Source organism: Macrosteles quadrilineatus, unplaced genomic scaffold, assembly GCF_028750875.1.
Source record: "Macrosteles quadrilineatus isolate MER2022 unplaced genomic scaffold, UCM_ALF_1.0 Scaffold_5__1_contigs__length_97177068, whole genome shotgun sequence".
NCBI lineage: Eukaryota > Metazoa > Arthropoda > Insecta > Hemiptera > Cicadellidae > Macrosteles > Macrosteles quadrilineatus.
The window spans coordinates 10,470,457-10,492,128 of NW_026542598.1; the positions used below are offsets into that span (position 1 = coordinate 10,470,457).

At 34.6% G+C, this 21,672-nt stretch overlaps 1 protein-coding gene across 1 annotated transcript in view; it reads left to right on the forward strand.

Moving 5' to 3' along the window:
* LOC128994267 (dynein axonemal heavy chain 10) overlaps window positions 1–21,672 on the forward strand; it is a 116,076-nt gene that overhangs the window by 70,977 nt on the left and 23,427 nt on the right. Inside the window, exons 56-64 of the mRNA XM_054418681.1 lie at window positions 329–506; window positions 16,249–16,392; window positions 17,356–17,485; window positions 17,978–18,173; window positions 19,115–19,312; window positions 19,947–20,091; window positions 20,404–20,590; window positions 20,688–20,880; window positions 21,067–21,265. Of these exons, the coding sequence (XP_054274656.1) occupies window positions 329–506; window positions 16,249–16,392; window positions 17,356–17,485; window positions 17,978–18,173; window positions 19,115–19,312; window positions 19,947–20,091; window positions 20,404–20,590; window positions 20,688–20,880; window positions 21,067–21,265 (1,570 nt within the window). The remainder of the gene's footprint in view (window positions 1–328; window positions 507–16,248; window positions 16,393–17,355; window positions 17,486–17,977; window positions 18,174–19,114; window positions 19,313–19,946; window positions 20,092–20,403; window positions 20,591–20,687; window positions 20,881–21,066; window positions 21,266–21,672) is intronic.

A 21,672-nucleotide genomic window follows, 5' to 3' on the forward strand; every position in this document is an offset into this window, starting at 1 on the left:
AGGTAAACATATCTGAATTGTTGACAATTAATGCATTTATGCTAAAAAGACATCAAATTACTGTCACAGATTGATCATGCACTTTTTCTCAGTGTAAAAGCTGAATAATGACGAATTGAGAAATATTGGACACCTCAACCAACTGTGCTCTCCACAGTAGTATATTGACTCTCAAGTCAAAATTGAAACATCCTTTAGACATTGCTCATCTTCAGTTAAATTCAGAACACTCCAAAGATTACACTTACACAAATTTAAAATATTCTTAAATTACTTTTCGATGTTGTCTTAGAACTTTTGGTATTAGTAAATTTTGTTTTGTACTTAGGTGGTGGAAGAGTACAACGAGAAGTACACGAAGATGAATCTGGTGTTGTTTGATGACGCATTGGAGCACCTGACACGGCTACACAGGGTGATGAGGATGCACAGAGGTCATGCCATGGTGGTGGGAGTGGGTGGTTGTGGCAAGAATAGTCTCACTAGACTGGCAGCCTTCACAGCAGGTGAGGCAAATTGTTACTATATTATTCCAACAGTGTGAAAAGATCAAGATGTTGCCACAATCGAGATGATAATTATGAACATCTTGCCTTGATTAGGTTGATTGAGTTTGTTTTCAGTTTTGATAACTGGAGTGGAATGAGAGTTCGTTTTCAGTTTCAATAACTGGGAGTGATTGATTACATTATGTTTGAGTTGACTCTTTTAAATCATCGAAAATTATGACTGTATGACTGTTATTATTTTTTAAAACACGCCTGTAATACTTTGCAATCGCTCAAATTCGAGCAACAGGTGCACTTGTCTGTTATAATAGGTATTGTATTGTAATTGACTTTGTTTATATAAGCCGCAGTTATTATTCTTAAGTATTGTATGCATCTTATTGTTATTTTTTCACCCAGTATATCCAATAATATAAATATTTGAGATAATATGAAATAATATTAATTCTTTGCACATTAATATTTTACCTACAACAGTTTTTTAACACGTTCAGTGCGAGGGGCGGGAATTCTCGCCCCGCGACACCGGCAATCTCCCTCCTTGAAATACTTACTGTTACTTTGGGTGACGTAGCTCAGGAATGAAATTCAGCACTCGCTTACAAAACCCAACTTTATTAATTACTTAAAACAAAACAAAGACATAAGACATAAGATATTTATTGCTGTTGATCATTTTTACATGAGATGGGCATGGTCAATATAAATATATACAGTCAATAACATCAAATAATATCAATAATATCGATAATAATCATCAATAATATCTAAATATATTTAAATTAAAACTAAAGTTGCCACTCCAGCCTAGTACCCAAATAACAGCTTCATAAACATTAAATTAATAAAATTGGTAAACTTCATCCAAACAAACAAAAGTTAATTCTTATCATTAATTTGAAAACTTAAAATACTGTATATTATCTATGTTAGTGGCCATAAACTCATTAATAGTAAAGAATGGATTGTCTAGAAGCCATTGATACAACTTAATTTTGAAGCCTTTAAGAGGAGTGGTGTGAGCATTGTCGGGAAGCTTATTAAAAAATTTAACACAATTTACCATGTAAGAATTTCCAAACTTTGTTAACCTATGTTGAGGGATTTCAAGTTTGTTTTTATTCCTGGTATTGTGATTGTGTACCTCACGTCTAATAAAAAAAGAATTTAGATTTGTTTTTGTGAATATTAATACATGATAAATATATAAGTTAATAATTGTAGGAATCTTCAATTTTTTGAAAAGACATCTACTATGATCTCCAGGCCTGGCTTGACAAATGGTTCTAATTAATTTTTTTTGAAGAATCAGGGCATCTGAGAAATTTGCAGAGTGTCCCCAAAGTATGAGACCATAAGCAATTATGAGACTGAAAGAGTCCGAAATAGGCAGTCCTCAGATAGTCAGTAGAGATTATGGAGCTCAGTTTCCAAAACAAACAATTGACCCTTGAGAGTTTTTTACACAAATTTACAACATGGTCATTCCATGTGAGCTTTGAGTCTATGTGAATTCCTAGCAGTTTTACAGATTGATTTAGATCGATGATTGATTTTGATTGATAGTTTTGATTTTGTGAAAGACTGAGCAAAATATTCTGAGTTTTAGTCTCATTACACAGCAGTTTGTTAGCTGAGAACCATTCTTGTGCTTGGTTTTGAGCTGAGGTTATTCTGGCCTCCAAGAGGTCAAGGTTTTTACTACAAGTAAAAAACGTGGAATCATCTGCATAGATAATAGAATTTAAACCTACATTTTTGGGAAGATCATTTATTATTACAATAAAGAGAAATGGTCTGAGAACTGAGCCCTGCGGCACTCCTAAGGAGACATCACACAATGATGAGTGAGCACGAATAATATTTACATATTGCTTACGGTTCATAAAGTATGATTCAATTAATTTCAAGGAGTCGCCAGAAACACCATAAAAGTTAAGTTTAGTAAGGCTTAGGGATGGACGAGATTGGATTTTTAGTTCGAGACGAGACGAGATGAGATTTTTTATTTCTCATAAAATTTTGAGACGAGATCGAGACGGGATTTCCCTTCTCATACACAACGGGAAATGCACGTTCAAAATTTTTACCTGATTTTGTAACATTGTGAGATGACTGTTTAAATACAAAAATAATTATAATAGGCAAGAATATTTACAATCTTTTATTAAAAAACATCAGCATAACATTTTTTTATTAATCACGCCTAACTTATTAAAAATGCCTACGATTAGAAAACATAGTGATATCAGTTAGGATAGAGTTCAACTTATCCTAAAATAAAATAAATCATAAAATAAAAGCAATATTAATTTTTATAAAATAGTTACTTGTTTTGACTTTTTATAGTAGGTCGATTTGATAGGTCGAGCTGATAGGTCAGCTTCTTGATTCTTGATTCTAGTACAGTAATAAAACATTCCTCACACTGCTTACACTTAAAAAAACTTCTCAAATGTTATTAAAGTAATATTATTAAAATAATTAAAGTAATATTTACGTTTAAAGAATTAATTAAATAAGAACGCCTTCGCAAAAGAAACGCAACTACAACACGCTCTTGTATTGCGGGTATTGCATTGACTTTCTGCAGGCGTTTTTATTTATTTATTTTTTTTTTTAATTCTCGTCTCGATAAAAATCTCGTCTCGTGTAACGAGATTTAAAATTTCCCGAAATTTTGAGACTTGACCATCCCTAGAAGGCTATTGATAGGCGGTATGATGTGAATGATTACTATGCAGACTTAGTTGACAGCACAATAATTCCAAATTTGACTAATAAAGATTCCTTTGGGGATAGCCCCAAGCAGTCCAATGCTGTTATTGCTGAAGTCTAGATTTAAGTTTCACACTATATCTGAGGAACAGTTAGATAAAATAATTAATTCAGTAAAGAACAAGTGGTCATCTGGATACGATGACATCCCAACAAAAGTCATTTAGGCTTCAAAAAGAGCAATTCTTAAGCCTTTACTGCATGTTATAAATGCTTCTTTGATATCTGGAGTATTTCCCACAGAATTAAAATCTCAAAAATTATTCCAATATTTAAAAAGGGCGACAAGAAGGATCCTGCCAACTACAGACCTATTTCAATCCTACCATCATTATCAAAGTTTTTTGAAAAGTGTATGTTGATGCAACTAACTGATTATTTTGAAAAAAAAAATAGCTTATTAGATTCGGAACAGCATGGTTTTAGACAAAATAAATCAACTATTACTGCAGTCATAGCTTTTGTTGAACATATTGTGGATAAATTAGACAAAGGTGACTATACTGTTTCTGCATTTCTAGATCTGACTAAAGCGTTTGATAGTTTATCTCATTCTATTTTACTAGAAAAACTAACTTCTAATGGAATAATTGGCAAAGATTTAGCTTTATTAAAATCATACCTAATAGGTCGAAGGCAATATGTGGAAACTAAACACCTCAATGGCAATAAATTATTTAAAATAAAGTCAAAAACTAGATTAATTAAATATTCCGTTCCGCAGGGATCAGTCCTGGGACCATTCCTATTCCTTGTGTATTTAGGAAAGTTACCAGAATGTCTTTCAAATCTAACATTAAATAATAAATTTTGTATTTTTGCAGATGATATTAATCTAACGATAGCTAGTAGCAATAGAAGTAATGTTTTTGATCAATTATCCCTAGCAACAAGCAATGTTAACGAAAGACTAAGTAACTTGAACCCTTTAACTAATAAAAATAAAACAACAATAATTAAATTCTCTTGTAAAAATGGTAATTCAAGGAATGACACAGAACCAACAGACTGCCTTAATACTGTTGACAGTGTTGACCTTGCTGAAAAGTCAAAGTTCCTTGGTATTTTACTGGATAGAAAACTGTCTTGGTCAGATCATGTAAATGAGGTCTGTTCAAAAGTTAGTTCAGGAGTCTTTGCTCTGAAGAGATTGTCCTCTTTTTGTGACATCAAAACATTGCAATCAATGTATTTTTCAATGGTTCATATTGGGTATGGTCTTGAAGTATTTTTTTTAAATTTAAACAAAAACCATCATACATTGGAATACAATTTTTTAATCAATTACCAATAAAAATCAAAAATGAAACAGATGACAACAGATTTAAAAACGCTCTAAAATTACATTTGACACAAAATGCTCTCTATAAATTCAAAGATTTCTGGGCTAAGCAATAACAGCATTGACTTAAAATGTTTGAGGCCTATTGCTGTTTCACTGAACTATATTTTTGTTTTCACTGAAGTATACTTTCGTTTTATACCTACTTGAGAGATGACTGTATTATTTTGTTGTTTTGTTCTTGTGTATTGTATTTGTCTTTTATTTGTGTTTATATTTTATGTAATGATGAATTTGACACCATTCTTGTATATACAATTTTATATACTAATGAATAAAGATGTTTTGAATTGAATTGAATTGAATGTAGGTTTAAATGAATTTAAATTGTTATTTTTAATATAACTTGGTATGTATTTCAAAAATTTTGATCCATTATAGGTTGTTTTCTTTTCAAAAAATTGTAATCGATGCTGATCAGTCTGGATTTGATTCCCACTTCTTGTATTGTAAGAGTGTGTTTGATTGTTTAAAGTTACTTTTTCAGGATTGGATTTTACGTAGATGATTGAATCATAAATGTCGTCCTTCACCAATGCCAAACACCTGCTTCAATGTGAGCTCAGCCATTGCCGGGGAATATTGTAATCGTTGCCAGCCTGTAGCTTAGAATGCGAGCTTTATTCTGGTGTAGGTTGGTACTAAAATTTCCCGTAAAATCTCGTCTGGCAATGCTTTTGTCCCGGTTTTGGGGATTTTCTCTCTTCGAGCCACATTACAAATTCATTAGCTTCGAATGCAGGCAGTGCTGCTACTTTTGGGTGTTTCAGTGAACTACGTCCACTCTTGCGGTAACACAACACAATCACCGCTGCTCTTTTTTTATTCGTCAGACTGAAATATTTGAATGCCAATTGCGTTTTTCGCCGATTCGGTTGCGCGCTGGGGCTTCGCCCGGGCCTCACCGCCATTCACAAGCGCCTGTTTGAAGGTATGCCACACTGAACGTGTTAAAGTTGTTGTTTTAGTTCAGTTCTTAGAATTGAAAAGTTTCACATAACAGCATAGTTTTACTTAACAACACGGGTAACGGACTAATGAGGTTCAAGGATTGAGAGAGAAGAAGTAAAATTGTAATGCTTTGAACTTCAGCTAATCAGCTGTTTAACAATTTAATTGTGAACGATTGGTGCAATTAGTGATTGGTATAATGAGTCGTTGCATCAATGTCAGTAACTATGAGAGGTTATACACAAAAACATAACGCCTATAGAAGTTTTGAGTAGTGATTATTAATAATTAAAAACAGGTTGTATGTAAAGTAGTGTAGGCAGCTCGCGTAAATAGCATTAACACTATATTTACACTATTGTTGCTTAAAATAAATAAATAACGTCTTTATTAGCCAGCGTACATCAGATCAAAGATCTGTTTTACATGAAAACTTTTGTCAACTATAAGTAATAAAAGTAAATTAAAATACAAGTTCCTTACGAAATAAAACTACCGAAAAATATCTTTAACATTCTTTTTGAATGCTTTGTAACTTTTTATTTCACTCCTGCTGGCAAAGCATTGTAAACAAGGGGTCCAAAGTAGGAAAAGGCTTTTCTCCCCGTCTCGGTTCTGACCCGCGCTAACTGCAGCTGGCCTTCCTGGTGAGTACTGCGCTCACAAACCTCAGATCTTTGTAGCGATTTCATTTTCAGATATTGAGGCTGGTTTGTCAACAGCGTCTTATGAACTATGATTGATGTTTGAAGATCAGAGATTTGCTTAATGGACAGCGTATTTCCTTTTGATCTAAATTCACTGATATGGTCAAATTTCTACAAACCTTAAGAGCTTTATTCTGAAGCATTTGAGGCTTGTAACACAGTCACCCTCACATTGTGCGATCCAAGCCGTGCATTCGATTGTGTCAACCATACCCTGCTGGTAAGAAAGTTGGAGAGTCATGAAGTAGGTGGCACTGTCCTCAAGACAATCGAATCATATCTTTCGGGTAGGCAGCAGGTGGTCTCCATTGAGGGGGCGATTTCAGCACATCTAGAGGTAGCTTATGGAGTCCCGCAAGGATCTGTCATTGGGCCACTTCTCTTCCTACTCCTAGTCATGATAAATGATCTTGACAAGGCTGGAAATGTTGTATTGTTTGCTGACAATACCACCCTTGTGTCACGAGGATTTCATGTTGATCAGTCTGTAGCGGAAGCGGAATCTTTTTCACCACACTATGATGTTTTTGGCTGTATTACATACGTTAATTGGTGGCTGAAAGTTACGTTTTGCTGGCCATGCCAGCTGTCATTGTAATTTGGAGACCAAGCAGGTTTTTACATCCCGGGGCCACAAAATCAGCTGTCCGCTTACTTACTTAAAACATGAATGCATTTTAAATACACAATCAAAATCCATAGCATTGCAATAAAATTGTGTTATTTTCACCGTTGCCTAGTAACTATTTATTTTTATTTTCCCTGATTTCTCAAACTATTTCTTCACATAACCTTAAAGTTGTAGTTGTGTTGACTATCAGTGTGCATTATTATAGTGGCGAATAGTGATAATAGGAATAGGGTATAGTGTGGTAAAAAATAGCGTTCGTACCACGGACCGAAATGGTTTTGCGACTTCGTCTCGAACTTAAAAACTATCTCGAGCCGACAAAACCTCATTTTCGGCCCTAGGCACGAAATATACTATTACACTACTGGATGTGCTATACTATAGCATACCGTAAATTAAAAGAACCAAATTTTCTTAAACCGTGTCCTCTCCCATTGTAAACGCAGGACAAGTATAACTGCAATAAGCATTTTTACTGATATGCCAACCCCGTACAAAGGACGAGTACTCCGCTATTATATCATAAATATTTTTTTTTTTACTATTAAAAAACATATTAGGCCTATGCAGTAGATAACAAGTTTGAAAATCACAAAATCAATGTAAATTTATTTATAGATAATATTTACTTTGGTTGTACAGTTTTTGTTTTATAAATTGAAACAGTTGACAAAACAATAACAAATCTTTGTTTGTTTACGTAGGCTTCCTTTTCCTTTTCCTTTGTACTGTATTTAGTACTAGCTGTTTGCGCGGGGCTGGTAGCAGACTGGAGGTCTACGTCACGTCGTCTCCTCTACTGTTATCGCTGATGTTATCAGGTCTTCGATCAGCTGTTCCTGAGTTTAATATTGTATTAAAAATCGTTCCGAACCACCAACCGCACTAGGAACATTTTGCATAATAAAGGGTTCAGCAACAAATTAAATAACACTGGCGTTTACCAGATCAGTTGCCCAGATTGCTCATGCAAATATATAGGCCAGACGGGTCAGGCATTTGAAACCCGCTACAGAGAACACAGGCCAACTCCAAAAATGGTCAAACAAAAATCAGCCTTTGCCCAACACCTGGTCGATTCAAATCACTCAATGAGTAGCATTGACAATGGTTTAAAAATTCTACATGTCTGTGGGAAAGGTAGCAAACTTGACACCTTGGAGGAGTTCAAGATTTATAAAATTTATAATGACGAACAGTGTAAGGACCACATCCTTAACGAAAAATTACAGTTCCAGTCTCACTTGATTTTTAATACAATATTAAACTCAGGAACAGCTGATCGAAGACCTGATAACATCAGCGATAACAGTAGAGGAGACGACGTGACGTAGACCTCCAGTCTGCTACCAGCCCCGCGCCGCGCCGGACCAAATCAGTATCATGATAGCGCTATCTAAATGTTTATCGTGTATTCGTACCGTATTAATGTTTTCTGTGTTCGTGTCCGTGTTTTAAATGTGTTTTTGACGAGTTGCAAGCTTTGAAAATGTTGTCTTCGCAACGAAACATGTAAGCTGTTGAGCAATATTTTTGGACTATTTGACTGAGGTATGTAAAAAACCTATTATTGTCTTAACAATATAGTCCTGGGGCCGAAAACATGAATTTTCATAGCATAAACTAACATTTTGGAGTCCAGACAGAAAACGCTAAAATTATACATTAAGACATCAATTAAATTTAATAAGAAATTAGAAATAAGGTACAGCACTAACGATAACTATAGTTGTAAATAGTGATGTGTTTGCCAGTTTTTTTTTACCAAAATCGTAGTAGTTGATGTGAGCCACCGACAGATTGTGCTGATCTAAATTACTGATTTCTGTCGAATACATAATCGTTTTTACCAATTCAAACTAACGGAATGGCTTATTGTGAACTATAGCAACTGTTACGACCCATCAACTTGGCCAGCAACAAAAAATACGGTAGAAAATAGAGTTTTAGTCGCTAGTGCATTGTGTGACTGGCTCACACAACTACTTTCTTTTTTAACAAAAAATTGGCTACAGCTGGTCCATATAGATGGGAAGTCTACTTCAGTATCCAATAGTCAATGATGTAACGTTAACAACGTAAAGCTTTAAAAACTCAACAACCAGGTTTCGATGCTGAGTTTCACCATGATCACGTAAGTCAGCAGGATAACTTCTTGCTCACATGTCGGTCAAATTGACGTCGTTAAAAAGTTAATAAAAACAATATAGGACGTAAAAAACACATACATTTAAACACGAACAAGTATAAAACATATTACGAACGAGATCAATCTATCGAACGGGCCCGTCACGGTTATCGGCGGCAGGAGGACTGAAGACGGCACCGTGTGCGGTGGTGTGACCTTGAAGTTACTGATAACCGAGATAGTGGACTCGTCCTTTGCGCTTCCTCCCCCGTAGATGAACTCGTCCGGTGGGTTTGGGATTCCAATATTTTGTTAAATATAAGGTGCGAACTATAGTTCAGTTTATCGTTTAAAACCGATTCTTTATCCTGTTGAAGGGCTCTGTAGATATTGTGTTCCTCCAGTGTGTCCAAAATATGTCCTTTATTTTGAAATTCTAAAATTTTCATGTTGTCTTCAATTTTTGCAGCCGAATGTTCCTCATCGATTATGTGTTGTGCAAAGCTAGATTTTTGCTGCACCAATTGGGGGTTGGGCTTGTGTTCCTTTGCCCTTTTGATGAAAGAACGCCCAGTTTGGCCAGTATAATATTTTTCACAACTACCACATTTTAACTGATATACCCCGGTCCTGTCCAAATTATCTTTACCTGCAGATGAAAGTTTTGGTTTTAAAAATTGTTCAGTTTTATTAGAAGTTCTAGGGGCTGGTATAATGTTAAAAGGTTTTAATTCTTTCTTCAATAGATTATGTAATCTATGGCCGTATTCTATCGGGACATATTTGGGTTTCACGTCAGCGATTTGTTTATCATTATTGATTTTACTACCCATCTGTTTCTTCAATATTTTATTAACCATATTCGAGTCGTATCCATTGGCCCTGGCAATATGTTTAATTATATTTAACTCTGTCTGGAAATGAGCGTAGCGAACGAACTTCAACCTGGAGGCGAGTTAGCGTAGCAAACGAGCTAACCTGAAGGCAAGTGAGCGCAGCGAACGAGCTCCAACCTAAAGGTGAGTGAGCGTAGCGAACGAGCTCCAACCTAAAGATGAGTGAGCGTATAGCGAACGAACTTCAACCAGGACGTGTGAGCGCAGCGAGCGAGCTCCAACCTAAAGGTGAGTGAGCGTAGCGAACGAACTTCAACCAGGACGTGATTGAGCCATGCGAACGAGCTCACGTATGAAGTTAAACGGGGCAAAGCCCGCGGGTACAGCTAGTGCTATTATACAGGGTGATTGATATAAGTGTGCCAGCCGTTTTATTCTAAAACTATAAGAGATATCAAAAAAAGTTAAATGGTAAGTGCCTTGGATTTTTTATTTTAAAAATTTTAGTCAAGTCAAAAAAATTATTTTAGCAGCCATTTTTCCAATATGGCCGCCAACTTTGATTTTTCTTATGGAACACCCTGTATATTTTATGTATTCCGGTATAAAATGTAATTTTAAGACGATTTTATTTTTGGGATTTTTTTCATAAACCTAACCGTTTCGAAGATAATAATGTTTAAAGTTTTAAAAATTAGGCATAAGAAAGAGTTTCGATAAAGGCCTAAGCAAGCATGCCAGCTGTTTTATTCAAAAACTATTCAAAATTTCACAACTTTAACCATTATTATCTTTGAAACGGTTAGGTTTATGTAAAAAATCACAAGAACAAAATCGTCTTAAAATTACATTCTCTACCGGAATACATCATGAAATACAGGGTGTTCCATAAGAAAAATCAAAGTTGGCGGCCATATTGGAAAAAAGGCGGCTAAAAAAAATTTTTCGACTTGACTACAATTTTTAAAATAAAAAATCCAAGGCACTTACCATTTAACTTTTTTTTATATCTCTTATGGTTTTCGAATAAAACGGCTGGCACACTTATATCAATCACCCTGTATGCTGCTATTTTGTGACTGAAAGGGTGGTAAGATGAGGCGTGAATAGTCTGATCAGTTGTGGTTGGTTTTCTATAAATATTGTATTTGAATTTTGAATCATATTTCTCAATTGTGAGGTCCAAAAAATTGAGTTTGTTGTTATTTTCAACCTCTAGGGTAAACTTCAATTTCGGGGTTATATTGTTAAGATATTTGCTAAGTAGCTCTATTTGTCTATTGTTTCCATCAAAAACTACTATAGTGTCATCCACATATCTAGAGTAAAATAGGATCTTCTTGCTGTATGGATTTTTACCAGATAGGATGTGCTTATTTTCTATGTGGTTGAGATAAATTTCTGATATGATTCCTGATAACGGTGAGCCCATTGCTAGACCGTCAGGTTGTGAGTAAACCTTGTCATTAAAAGTGAAATTATTTTGCTCAAGGGTTAGTTTTAACAAATTCATGAGTTTGTTTTTTGCTTCAGTACTTAATGTAGAATTATTTGCGAGATTGTTGTCAATAATATCCAAAGTTTCTTTGATAGGTACATTTGTATATAAGTTTACAATATCAAAGGATACCAATGTGTGATGACTCTTTACTTGCATAGTTTTTGTTTTTTTCGATTAATTCTAGATTATTCTTCACACTGTGAATATGGTCAAAGGTGTAATTTTCTCTCAGAATTTTGTCAAGTTTTTTTGCCAATTTATATGATGGAGCTGACATAAAATTTACCAGGGGCCTTATCGGAACGTTCTCTTTATGTATTTTGGGCAAAGGTTAGGTGCTGACGGATTCATTATTTTTAGAGCTTTTATTTCATCTGGGCTTAGAAGAGTTTTGCTCTTATTAATAACTTGACTTATTACAGTACTATATTTCACAGTAGGGTCTTTTTCGATTTCTAAAATATTATTTGATAAGATAAAATTATTCACTTTCTCAATGTAGTCTTTTTTATAAAGTACCACGAGTGTGTTTCCTTTGTCTGCTTTAGTTATAAGAGCATTGTTCTCATTAAGTTTAATCCTAATACTGTTAAGAGCCTTTTGTTCACCATTTTGTTTTATGGTTGTTGATGTGTTCTTTTTCTGCATAGTTTTAAATTTCTTATTTACTATGGCACGGAGGTAAGTTCTTTAATCAGAGTTAGGTATTAATTTGATGGCGGTTTCAGCAGAAATAAGTTCCTCAAAAATTCCCTTTTTATTGTTTTTTGAAAAATTGTATTTGTATTGAAAAATTTTTTAAAACCATTTATTAAAAACTCACTATGTTTTGTTAAAAAAAACTTTCACTTGATGTGGTGCAGTACCGAAGTTATTAATCTCCCTTGGTTAAAATTTTTTTTAGTTTACGAAAATCAAATTTATTTCCCATTAATAGCATTATTTGTAAGCAACTTTTAATTTTAACATATTAATGACAGTTTGAAGAAACCACCTTTGTCCAAACAAAGGTTTCTTGTTTAAAAGATTACGTAATCTCTAAACGATAATCGGTACATATATCTAGCAAACATTTGGAGGAAATGTGACGAAAAAACGCACAAATCTGTGGTTTTGGACGTTTATAGTTTTACTTCCTAAGTAGGAAAAGTACTGATATCGTTGTCGAAATGTAAGTAAGTAGAAACTAAAAGTGACACATTGGAAAAGCGAGTTTAGCTACAAGATGTAAGTTAAACCTCTGCTACGATCACAGCGAAATCAGAAAGATCTTCCAAGATCGCAGCAACATCCACGATCACCCACTGCAGTAGTAATTTTGTACTTTGCACTTTACACAACTGTCCTTGAAGCGCCGTTAATGAGTGGAAACCTTTTTTGTAAGCTATTGGTGACGATGATTAAAAAATTTAAATTTCCCAGCACTAATACAACACTGATTCACGATATTTTTCCCGGTTATAAAAATTTAAGAACAATCGTTGCACTTGCGATTAATCAAACCGGTTAAGTAAGGCACAACGTTTTTAATCTCACTTGGTTTGGATGTGCTAACAAAACTTGATCGAAAATGGTTGCGGTATTTGTAAACAACTTTTAATGTAAACATATCAGTGACAGCTAGAAGTGAGAACTAATCCAAAAAGCTGATCGTTATTTCATAAAATGTACTATTACATTAGGACAAACATTAGGAGAAAACTTGACAAAAATCGAACAAAATTGGGTTTTTGATGGTTTGTTATTTTGTTTTCAAAGAAGCGAGGCCATGTTTTTATAGCCAAAGACACTCTCACCAATCCAGTAAATACAGAAAAATGATTAGAACCTTGATCGGTACACTAGTTTTCTAGGAGTAGGCCGCATAAAATGACATTTTGGCGTCACAGACGGAATGACAGAATGGACAAACAGACAGACAGACAGAAATTGAGATAAGACTCGTTTCGGCTTTCTTAGACTACGAAATGTAAAAATAACCAAAAACTGCATGATTCTAAGCAATGTACAGACAAAACTGTAATTTTATTTATATAGATTTTGCCACTGCACTGTAAGTGATTTGTTAAAAGCACATGTTACAATTCTTTTATTTACATTTTGGTAAAACTTTTTTGGCTTGCTTACCATAAGACCAATGTTAAAAATATTAAAATTTCATAAAGTTGAAAAACTAATTTTCCCAGAACAGTGGCTAGCATGGTTATTTTAGCCTGAAACTAAGATATTCCAAACAGTTTAGAGGAAATCATAGGAGCCGATTTTGAAATCATTGTGGACAAACGTTACTCGTATTATAGTATAGATAGTGTTAAGGGGGCAATAAATCAAACTAATAAATATGGAACTGAAAAGCAGTTTAATAAACTTTTGTAAATGTTTCCAAACCTTTTTACTCAGCTGAAACGTTTGTCATTAAATTCACATAGAGAACCAAAACCAAACCATATACTTTTCTTGGTAGCTTTCTTGAACAGTTCATTGAAAATGTTCTGGAAGTTTTTTGAATTGTAGATTGTTTTTACTACTCCCTCAAGATACTTCCGATGATCATCAGTTATTTCCCCCTTACCTATAGCTTCATCAAATTGAGATAGATCAAAATCACTGGATTGTGTACTATCATCCCAGAAAAGATTACATTCAAACTTATCTTTTGATTTTTTTACTATCTGAAACTTGAATGCTCTCATCTTAATTTCAATTTTAAGTTTTTTAGTAGAAAAAATGTCTCTACCAGCCCACATATTGCAGCAAGACACAAAATTAGATTTTCTTTCTTCTTTTGTTCTAATGTAGAAGTGATCAAACACCAAATCTACCATTTTACATTCAATGTTTTTCAGGTAAAGCTTATTGTCTGAAATAGAAGAATACCACCCAAGATGACAAAGTCCAATTTCTACAGTCCAATGTTTAACGCACCCACAAGTATAAGATGGTGTTTTGTCTGTGTCTAATAATTTGTATTCAATGGAACCCCAAGAAATTTTCTGATAGCTGTCAAAAACTCTCCATATGTTTCCTGCAACCTCTTCAAGAACAGTACTCTCATCTTCATACTCACCACTTGTAGAAACACAGCCAATGTTAACATTGGGAAAACTAACATGTCCATGTCTAGCTCGTCCTATGTTGAATAAAGATTTCATACATAAACACAATATTTCAGAGGACTATCCAACAGAAAACACTAATGTTAAATGAATGTTTTCTCCTAACTGTGCCATAAGTTTTTAATGCTACACATCTGTGTAAATATTACATCACTTAGTTGATGTTGACTCTACTTCGAAGCACAGTTACAATTTTTATGGATATTAATTTTTAGCGAATTTTCCTTATAATCTAGCCCCCAGACTGATTCCATTTTCATTTTGAGGTGCTCAAAGGCTAAAAACACCTTCCGTTCAAATTCACATGTATTATATTTGTTTATTTATATACATACATATGTTTACTAGTTGTTCTGCCTGTGCTTTGCAACGGGCTAAGAATACAGGGGCAACCGGAGCAACATCCCCGGGCTTCGTGGCCAGGTGCCAGTAATATCACAAAATTTAAAAATAGGTTATATGTACATAACGCATTTTGGAAAGTTATGTATAACTGAATTTTGAATATTACATTGCCTGTATTTACTAAACAAATACATATGTTTTGTCACCAATCACTTAATTTATATATGTGCAATGTTTTCCCAAACTAAATATTTTATGAAAATGGAGTAGCTGGATTTGCTTTTATATAGCCTACTACTTTTAGTTTAGTAATAATAGTTGAAGGCACTGTCCCAACTCAATTATCTTAATATAAATCAATATTTTGAATGTCATATTTCATGCAATTTTTGTATATTTATATGTATTTAGGAAAAAAATACTTACCTGCCTGTATTACATAATTATCAAATCATTCAAGGAATATAATATTTTGATGAACAAATTTAAATGTTATATGGTACATTTTTTGTAAAACTCAAATTTCATGGCTGACGTACCAATACGCAAGCCGTGATACTGTACATCACGGACTTGACGTACTGGTACGTCATCCGATGCAAATGGGTTAAAGCAAAGATATCCAGTAGGCCCTACTGTCAATCACACAACAACAAAAAAGGAATTTTGTTTTATTTGATCCATTTCTTTTATAAGTAATCTAGAAAAATTTCAATGTATCTATAGTATCTAAGGATATCATACTAAAGTAGTAGTAAATATTTGAATTTTAGCCTCCTGATCGCATTTAAATACCATAAATTGGTTTAAAATACCTGCATTATGCGATCTTGTTTGTAGCTGAGTTGTTACCGGTTTCAACTCACATTGGAGTCATCTTCAGGCAGTTAAGATGTCTTCTCGCTTCATTTGAAGGTCGTCAATAGATAATTAATAAATAAACAAAACACAAACACGTACACGGACATAAATAAGAACATATCACGCCGCCCAATTACGTTGTGCCGTGTCCCGTAGGCCTACCATTTTCTGTATTTTATAGCCTACTACCTTATTTATGTCTGTATACGTGTTTGTGTTTTGTTTATTTATTTATTATCTATTGACAACCTTCGAATGAAGTGAGAAGACATCTTAACTGCCTGAAGATTACTCCAATGTGAGTTGAAACCGGTAGCAACTCAGCTACAAACAAGATTGCATAAATGCAGGCATTTTAAACCAATTTATAGTAAATATTTAAGTATGGCAAGTATATAAGATCTTTCCAATAATAATTTTATATACAAATTTAAGGACAATTCCCCAAGGATTGTCATTTATACTTTTTGGTAGCTTATTAAACATCTTATATACTACAAGGACATGCATCGTGTTCAGTATATGACTGTTTGTTTTCCTTAGGCTGCTCCATGTTCAGCATCACGCTGAGTCGAGGCTACAATGAGGCAGCGTTCAAGGAAGACATGCGCAAACTATTTATCCAGCTTGGAGTCAACAAGAAACCAACTGTGTTTCTGTTTACAGCTGCTCAAATTGCTGAGGAAGGTAATTGATTTCATTTGATTATATAGGTTAGTAATGAAGATTATTCAGCTGCTAATTACAGTTCAGGAGGCAAGCTTAATTTATAATTTATTTGGTTTCAAATATAATGTTCTATACACTTAAACAATCTACCTGTGTGTATGTGTGTATGTGTACATTTTCAGCTAGTGGTTATAGTGGTTAGCATCTCCATCAAAATTTAGAATATTTCACAGTCACTTTCAACCAAAGGAGGCTTGATTTGGGGAGAGTTGTCATCAGTCCGAATGAAAGGAAATATTTTTACATCATACAACACAGAATCAGTTACTTTTCCATCCGTATTGATAGGCTGGAAAGTTGACCTTTACCGTGCCTAAACCCGGAAAAGTAATGTTATGTACTTTTACTGTGCACTTCAGACGGTGTGATGAAATAAACAGCTAACTGCAACGGCATATTTCATTTTCTGTAATATAAAAATATTATAATCTATGTTATATCCTAAATAAATTGTGTTATGCGTTTAAAATGTACTAATTATTCTGAGTATTATGATGTAAAGTATCGTATGTTACTCGCCCCACGAAAATCCCGCATTCACACGGTAAAACACCACTAGCGTTGTTGGCTAGTAATGTAATATACTATTATTTGTTGTGTATTGTGTAATGTTTAGTGAATCAGATTGTTTAGTGAATCAGATTGTACTCTTTCCCATTCAGGTAAACCTGTTGTCCTCAGAAAGAATCATAAAAACCTAGGCCTTGCTGCATGTTAAATCCTTAACCTTAACTTGTTATATCTTATCTTTTAGCTGTTTAACTTTGATAGTTGATAGTTTATGGGACATAACATTGCCATATTTCACAATAAGCTGGAAGGGTATGGCAAGGGAGAATAAACCTTTAACTAGCAACAATAAGATTGTAATATTTGAAAACCAAAGACAATACATTTGTGATTGACAATTTTCTTTTCTAGGTTTCTTAGAGATGATCAACAACATACTGATGATTGGGATGATTCCGGCTCTGTTCTCTGATGATGACAAAGATGGGATTATCAACCAAGTTCGTAACTCTGCCAAATCCGAGGGATATGGAATAACAAAGTATGTACTACTGTTTTGTTTTTTTCTAAATTTAATTTTGCAACCATTTACAACACACAATTTATGAACAAACACCTGGAGGGGAAATCAACTGCTCAGTAGGCATGGGTTTTGGTTTTTTTTTTCAATCGAACCCAAAATATGTTTATTGGCATTGTGCAAATGTTAAAAAAAGATCATGGGAGGTTATTTAACAAAAACAGACACCTAAATGATAAGCACCTGATCAAAAGTAAAGAGTTTATTTCAGCAAGAGGCTTATTTTTATCTCAACTAGTTTAAAATAACAGTTTTTTTTTTAATTATAATTTGATCCACCTATGTAAGTAGTTGCCAGTCAAGTCAAATAATTTCATATAAGTTGTACTGTACAATATTTTGAGCAATGAAAGCTCATCTTCAGCAGCAAATCGCACATTTGAAATAAATCCCAACTAGATTATTAGGGTCAAGGCTGTATGATTTGAATAAAAAGTATTGTTTTGCTTTTAGGGAAGGTTGCTGGCAGTATTTCATTGCCAAGTGTATAGACAACCTACATGTAGTGTTGTCCATGTCTCCATCAGGTGATGTACTTCGCACCAGATGTCGTAGTTTCCCAGGTCTCGTCAACAACACTTGTATTGACTGGATATTCTCGTGGCCACCTCAGGCCCTGTATGCTGTTGCTACACGCTTTTTAAAAGATGTAAGTATGTTATGTATAACTTCTTGATCAGTATTGTACGTGTTATTAAATTAGCTGTAAAATAAATAGATATAATAATAATCACTTGTAATAATATATTTACGCCACACTACACTGTTTTAACAAACTTCCCACGCAAGTATTTAGTCCAGAAAACAGCTGTTTGCCGCCAGCTTAATCAAATGGGATTTCATTGCGTACTACTGTACTGTAATGAGTTTTACCGGACACCAATCAGCTGATTATACTGTATTTGGGTGGCAATGAGTGGTTGTAAACAAAAACATAACCTCGCTTAGAGGTTATGACTAGAGATTTTTAGTCCTTTAGTTGGTGGTAATATATAAGGATTTGTACAGATTTAGTAGTATGGCGTAAACTATCGTACGTAACTCGTCCAAAATGTGTTTACCGGACTTGTATGGTAATCCTGTACTCGACTTTGTCTCGCACGGGAACGACCACACTCGTCCGGTAAACACTTATTATCAGGACTAGTAACGTAATATACTGATTACACTGATCCTGTTTACTCACAAGACGGTAAATACATATAAAAGATTGTATATATCTATGTATGTAAAATTCATTTGTTTATTTTAAACATGCATGTTAGTCATAGGCAGACACAATTAGGAGTAATCTTTTTTGAAAATATTACAAAATTGTTCACTGTTATTGCTTACAGTAATGGAAATTAATCCTTTAGCTGGTTGAATGACTTTAAGCACAACCCTAGTATGCAATTATTATCAATGCCCCTTCTCTAAATCCAGAAAAAATTATTCTTTATTCAGGAGTGTTTTTTTAGTATGCATAATCACATTCACAAAATTATCTTAACTTAGTTTTATTACACATATTTTTTTGGGGTATGGCACAGTAGGTAGCAAGTCCCATGTATATAATGGGATACACAAATCATTGTGATTTGTTTTCAGGTGCCAAAGATCCCAGAACAATATTTGAGTCAGATCGTGGACCACGTAGTGGAGGTCCACACTGGTGTGGCCTCATACACCGTAGAGTTTATGGTGAAACTGCGAAGAAAGAATTACCTCACTCCCAAACACTACCTTGACTTCATATCTGTGTATCTTGTTCTCTTGGAGGAGAAAAATAACTTTATTTTAGCTCAGGTAAGTTTTAAAATTATTTTTGTTACAATTTGGATTTAACAGAAACAATATGATCAGTATCGTACTACTACATTCATCGTAAAAATATTTTTTGTAGCTTTATTTAAATATGTTTGTAAAAAAAATTGGTTTATAAGAAGAACGCTGGAAACAAAATCTTATCCTCCAATCAGTATTGTCGTAATGCCCAATGATGTTTCGACATTCAAAGAAAAATATTGCAATATGTTGCAGGAGCATTTATTCTCGCTCACATCATTTTCAGCTACAAGACAAGACTAATTGTTGCATAGTAGTAGGAACTAGCTAATATAGAGATTCAAGTTTTATAACGCCAACATAGTTATAGTAGGAGAAGTAAAGTAAATGAACCTGGTTCCAAATCTGAACCATTTTGCTTGGTTGCAACTGAACCTTGCTGAAGGCTATCATTTACTAACAACCCTCGAACAAAACACCACTGTGTTTACTGAAAAGGAGAGTGATAGTCAAGTTATTGATAAATGTGAACATTGTCTTTATTGCTGGTTCATCATTTTACGTTTGCTTGGTTATAATCACTTTTTAAATAAACAACAGTTCCATACACTTTTTTGGAAATTCTGCTAGTCTTGTCATACCCTACTGTTTGTAGTGTGATCGGCTAGAGGGAGGAATGCAGAAAATTGCAGAGGCCTCAGTGCAGCTTGACGAGCTCAACGCCAAACTGGCTATACAGAAGGTGGCAGTGGCACAGAAAACTGAGGCTTGCGAAACCTTGCTTGCCAAAATATCTGCCGGTCAGTAGTGTTTACTTTGAATTTCTTTTCTATGCCATACCCCAAAAAGTTATATTTATTTTACAGAAACTGAGGTGAAAGTTTATTCTGATTTCTATATTCAATTATACAGTTCAAATCCTTTGATCTATAAAAAAACTATAAATTTAATCAAATCAGTGGTCTACAAGTTAATGAGCAAGCAGTAAAACAACTCAGCTTATAGTAGCTATTTTATAAAGGGACATAAAATACTCACTAATTTCTAAATATTTATTTACAATTACAAAAACATATTTGAGTTGTAAGGTGGTTTTATTTGTTCTTGTGCAGCGACTTTGGAGGCAAACAGCAAGAAAGAGGTTGCTACAACCAAAAGCCGAGAGATAGAGATTCAGAGCAAGGAAATCTCTGTGGAAAAGGCAGAGGCAGACACAGAACTGCAGGAGGCTCTGCCTGCACTGGAGGCAGCTAGGGAGGCTCTCTCACGTCTGGAGAAGGCAGACATCACAGAGATTAGGTGAGTGAGAAGCTTCTATGGAGTAAAAATAGCAGAGGCATATTTGAAGTATGGATAATCTGTAAGGATGGGCTCTTAAGAGTAACACTGTTGACAGGTCGTTTGCCACACCACCAGAGGCCGTGATGGTAGTGTGTGAGTGTGTAGCTATCATCCGAGGACTGAAGGATACCAGCTGGAAGGCTGCCAAGGGGATGATGACTGATCCCAACTTCCTTTCACGTCTGCGCGAGATGAAGTGTGAGAACGTCACTCAGAAACAGCAACAAGCTGTCAAAACCCTTATCAAGGTATGTATGGTCTTGAGGTATTGTTACTAGTGTGGTAAAAACAAAAAATTGTTGGTTTGTATTTGTTATAAATACTCTGTCAAACATTATACTGTATATTTTAACCACAATGATACATCTTGTAATGCAACTACATTAAAGTGTTGTAGTTTTGATCAATATTTCACTGACAATATCATGTGGCAGGGATGCAAGAAGCTGGAGGAGATGGAGAGCATCAGCAAGGCTGGGTTTGGACTGTTGACCTTTGTCAAGGCAGTGCTGGGCTTCTGTACAGTCTACAAGGAGGTGAAGCCCAAGATAGAGAGGGTGGCGCAGTTGGAGAAGGAGTTCAACTCGGCCAAACGATACCTGGACAACCTCAACAAGGAGATCTCTGCAATTGGTGATTACAATGTGCTGTATAATGTCCATGTGTCAAAGTGTCTCAAAAGTCAGTACCACAAAGTCCACAAAACGTTTGGAGCTGTTTCATAATATCCTGGAATTTCCTGTACCATTCCTTGACAATGTATTCTTTTAATGTTTTGTTTGGTATTATCAAACTCCAACAAACAGAACACTCTTTATACTTTTCTGTGTGTGTCTTTGATTACAAAAGCGCACACAACTTGATCCTAAAAGCACAAAACTATTTTAAACATTATTGCATTGGCTTTAACCTTAAAATATCGTGACAACCTTTAACTGTGTGTGTCGTGTGTTTGGGTGTGTTGCTAGCCTAGGGGTTAGCGTCTCGGACTTCGGTGCGGGAGGGACGGGTTCAATCCCCGGCACATCCACAAAACTTTA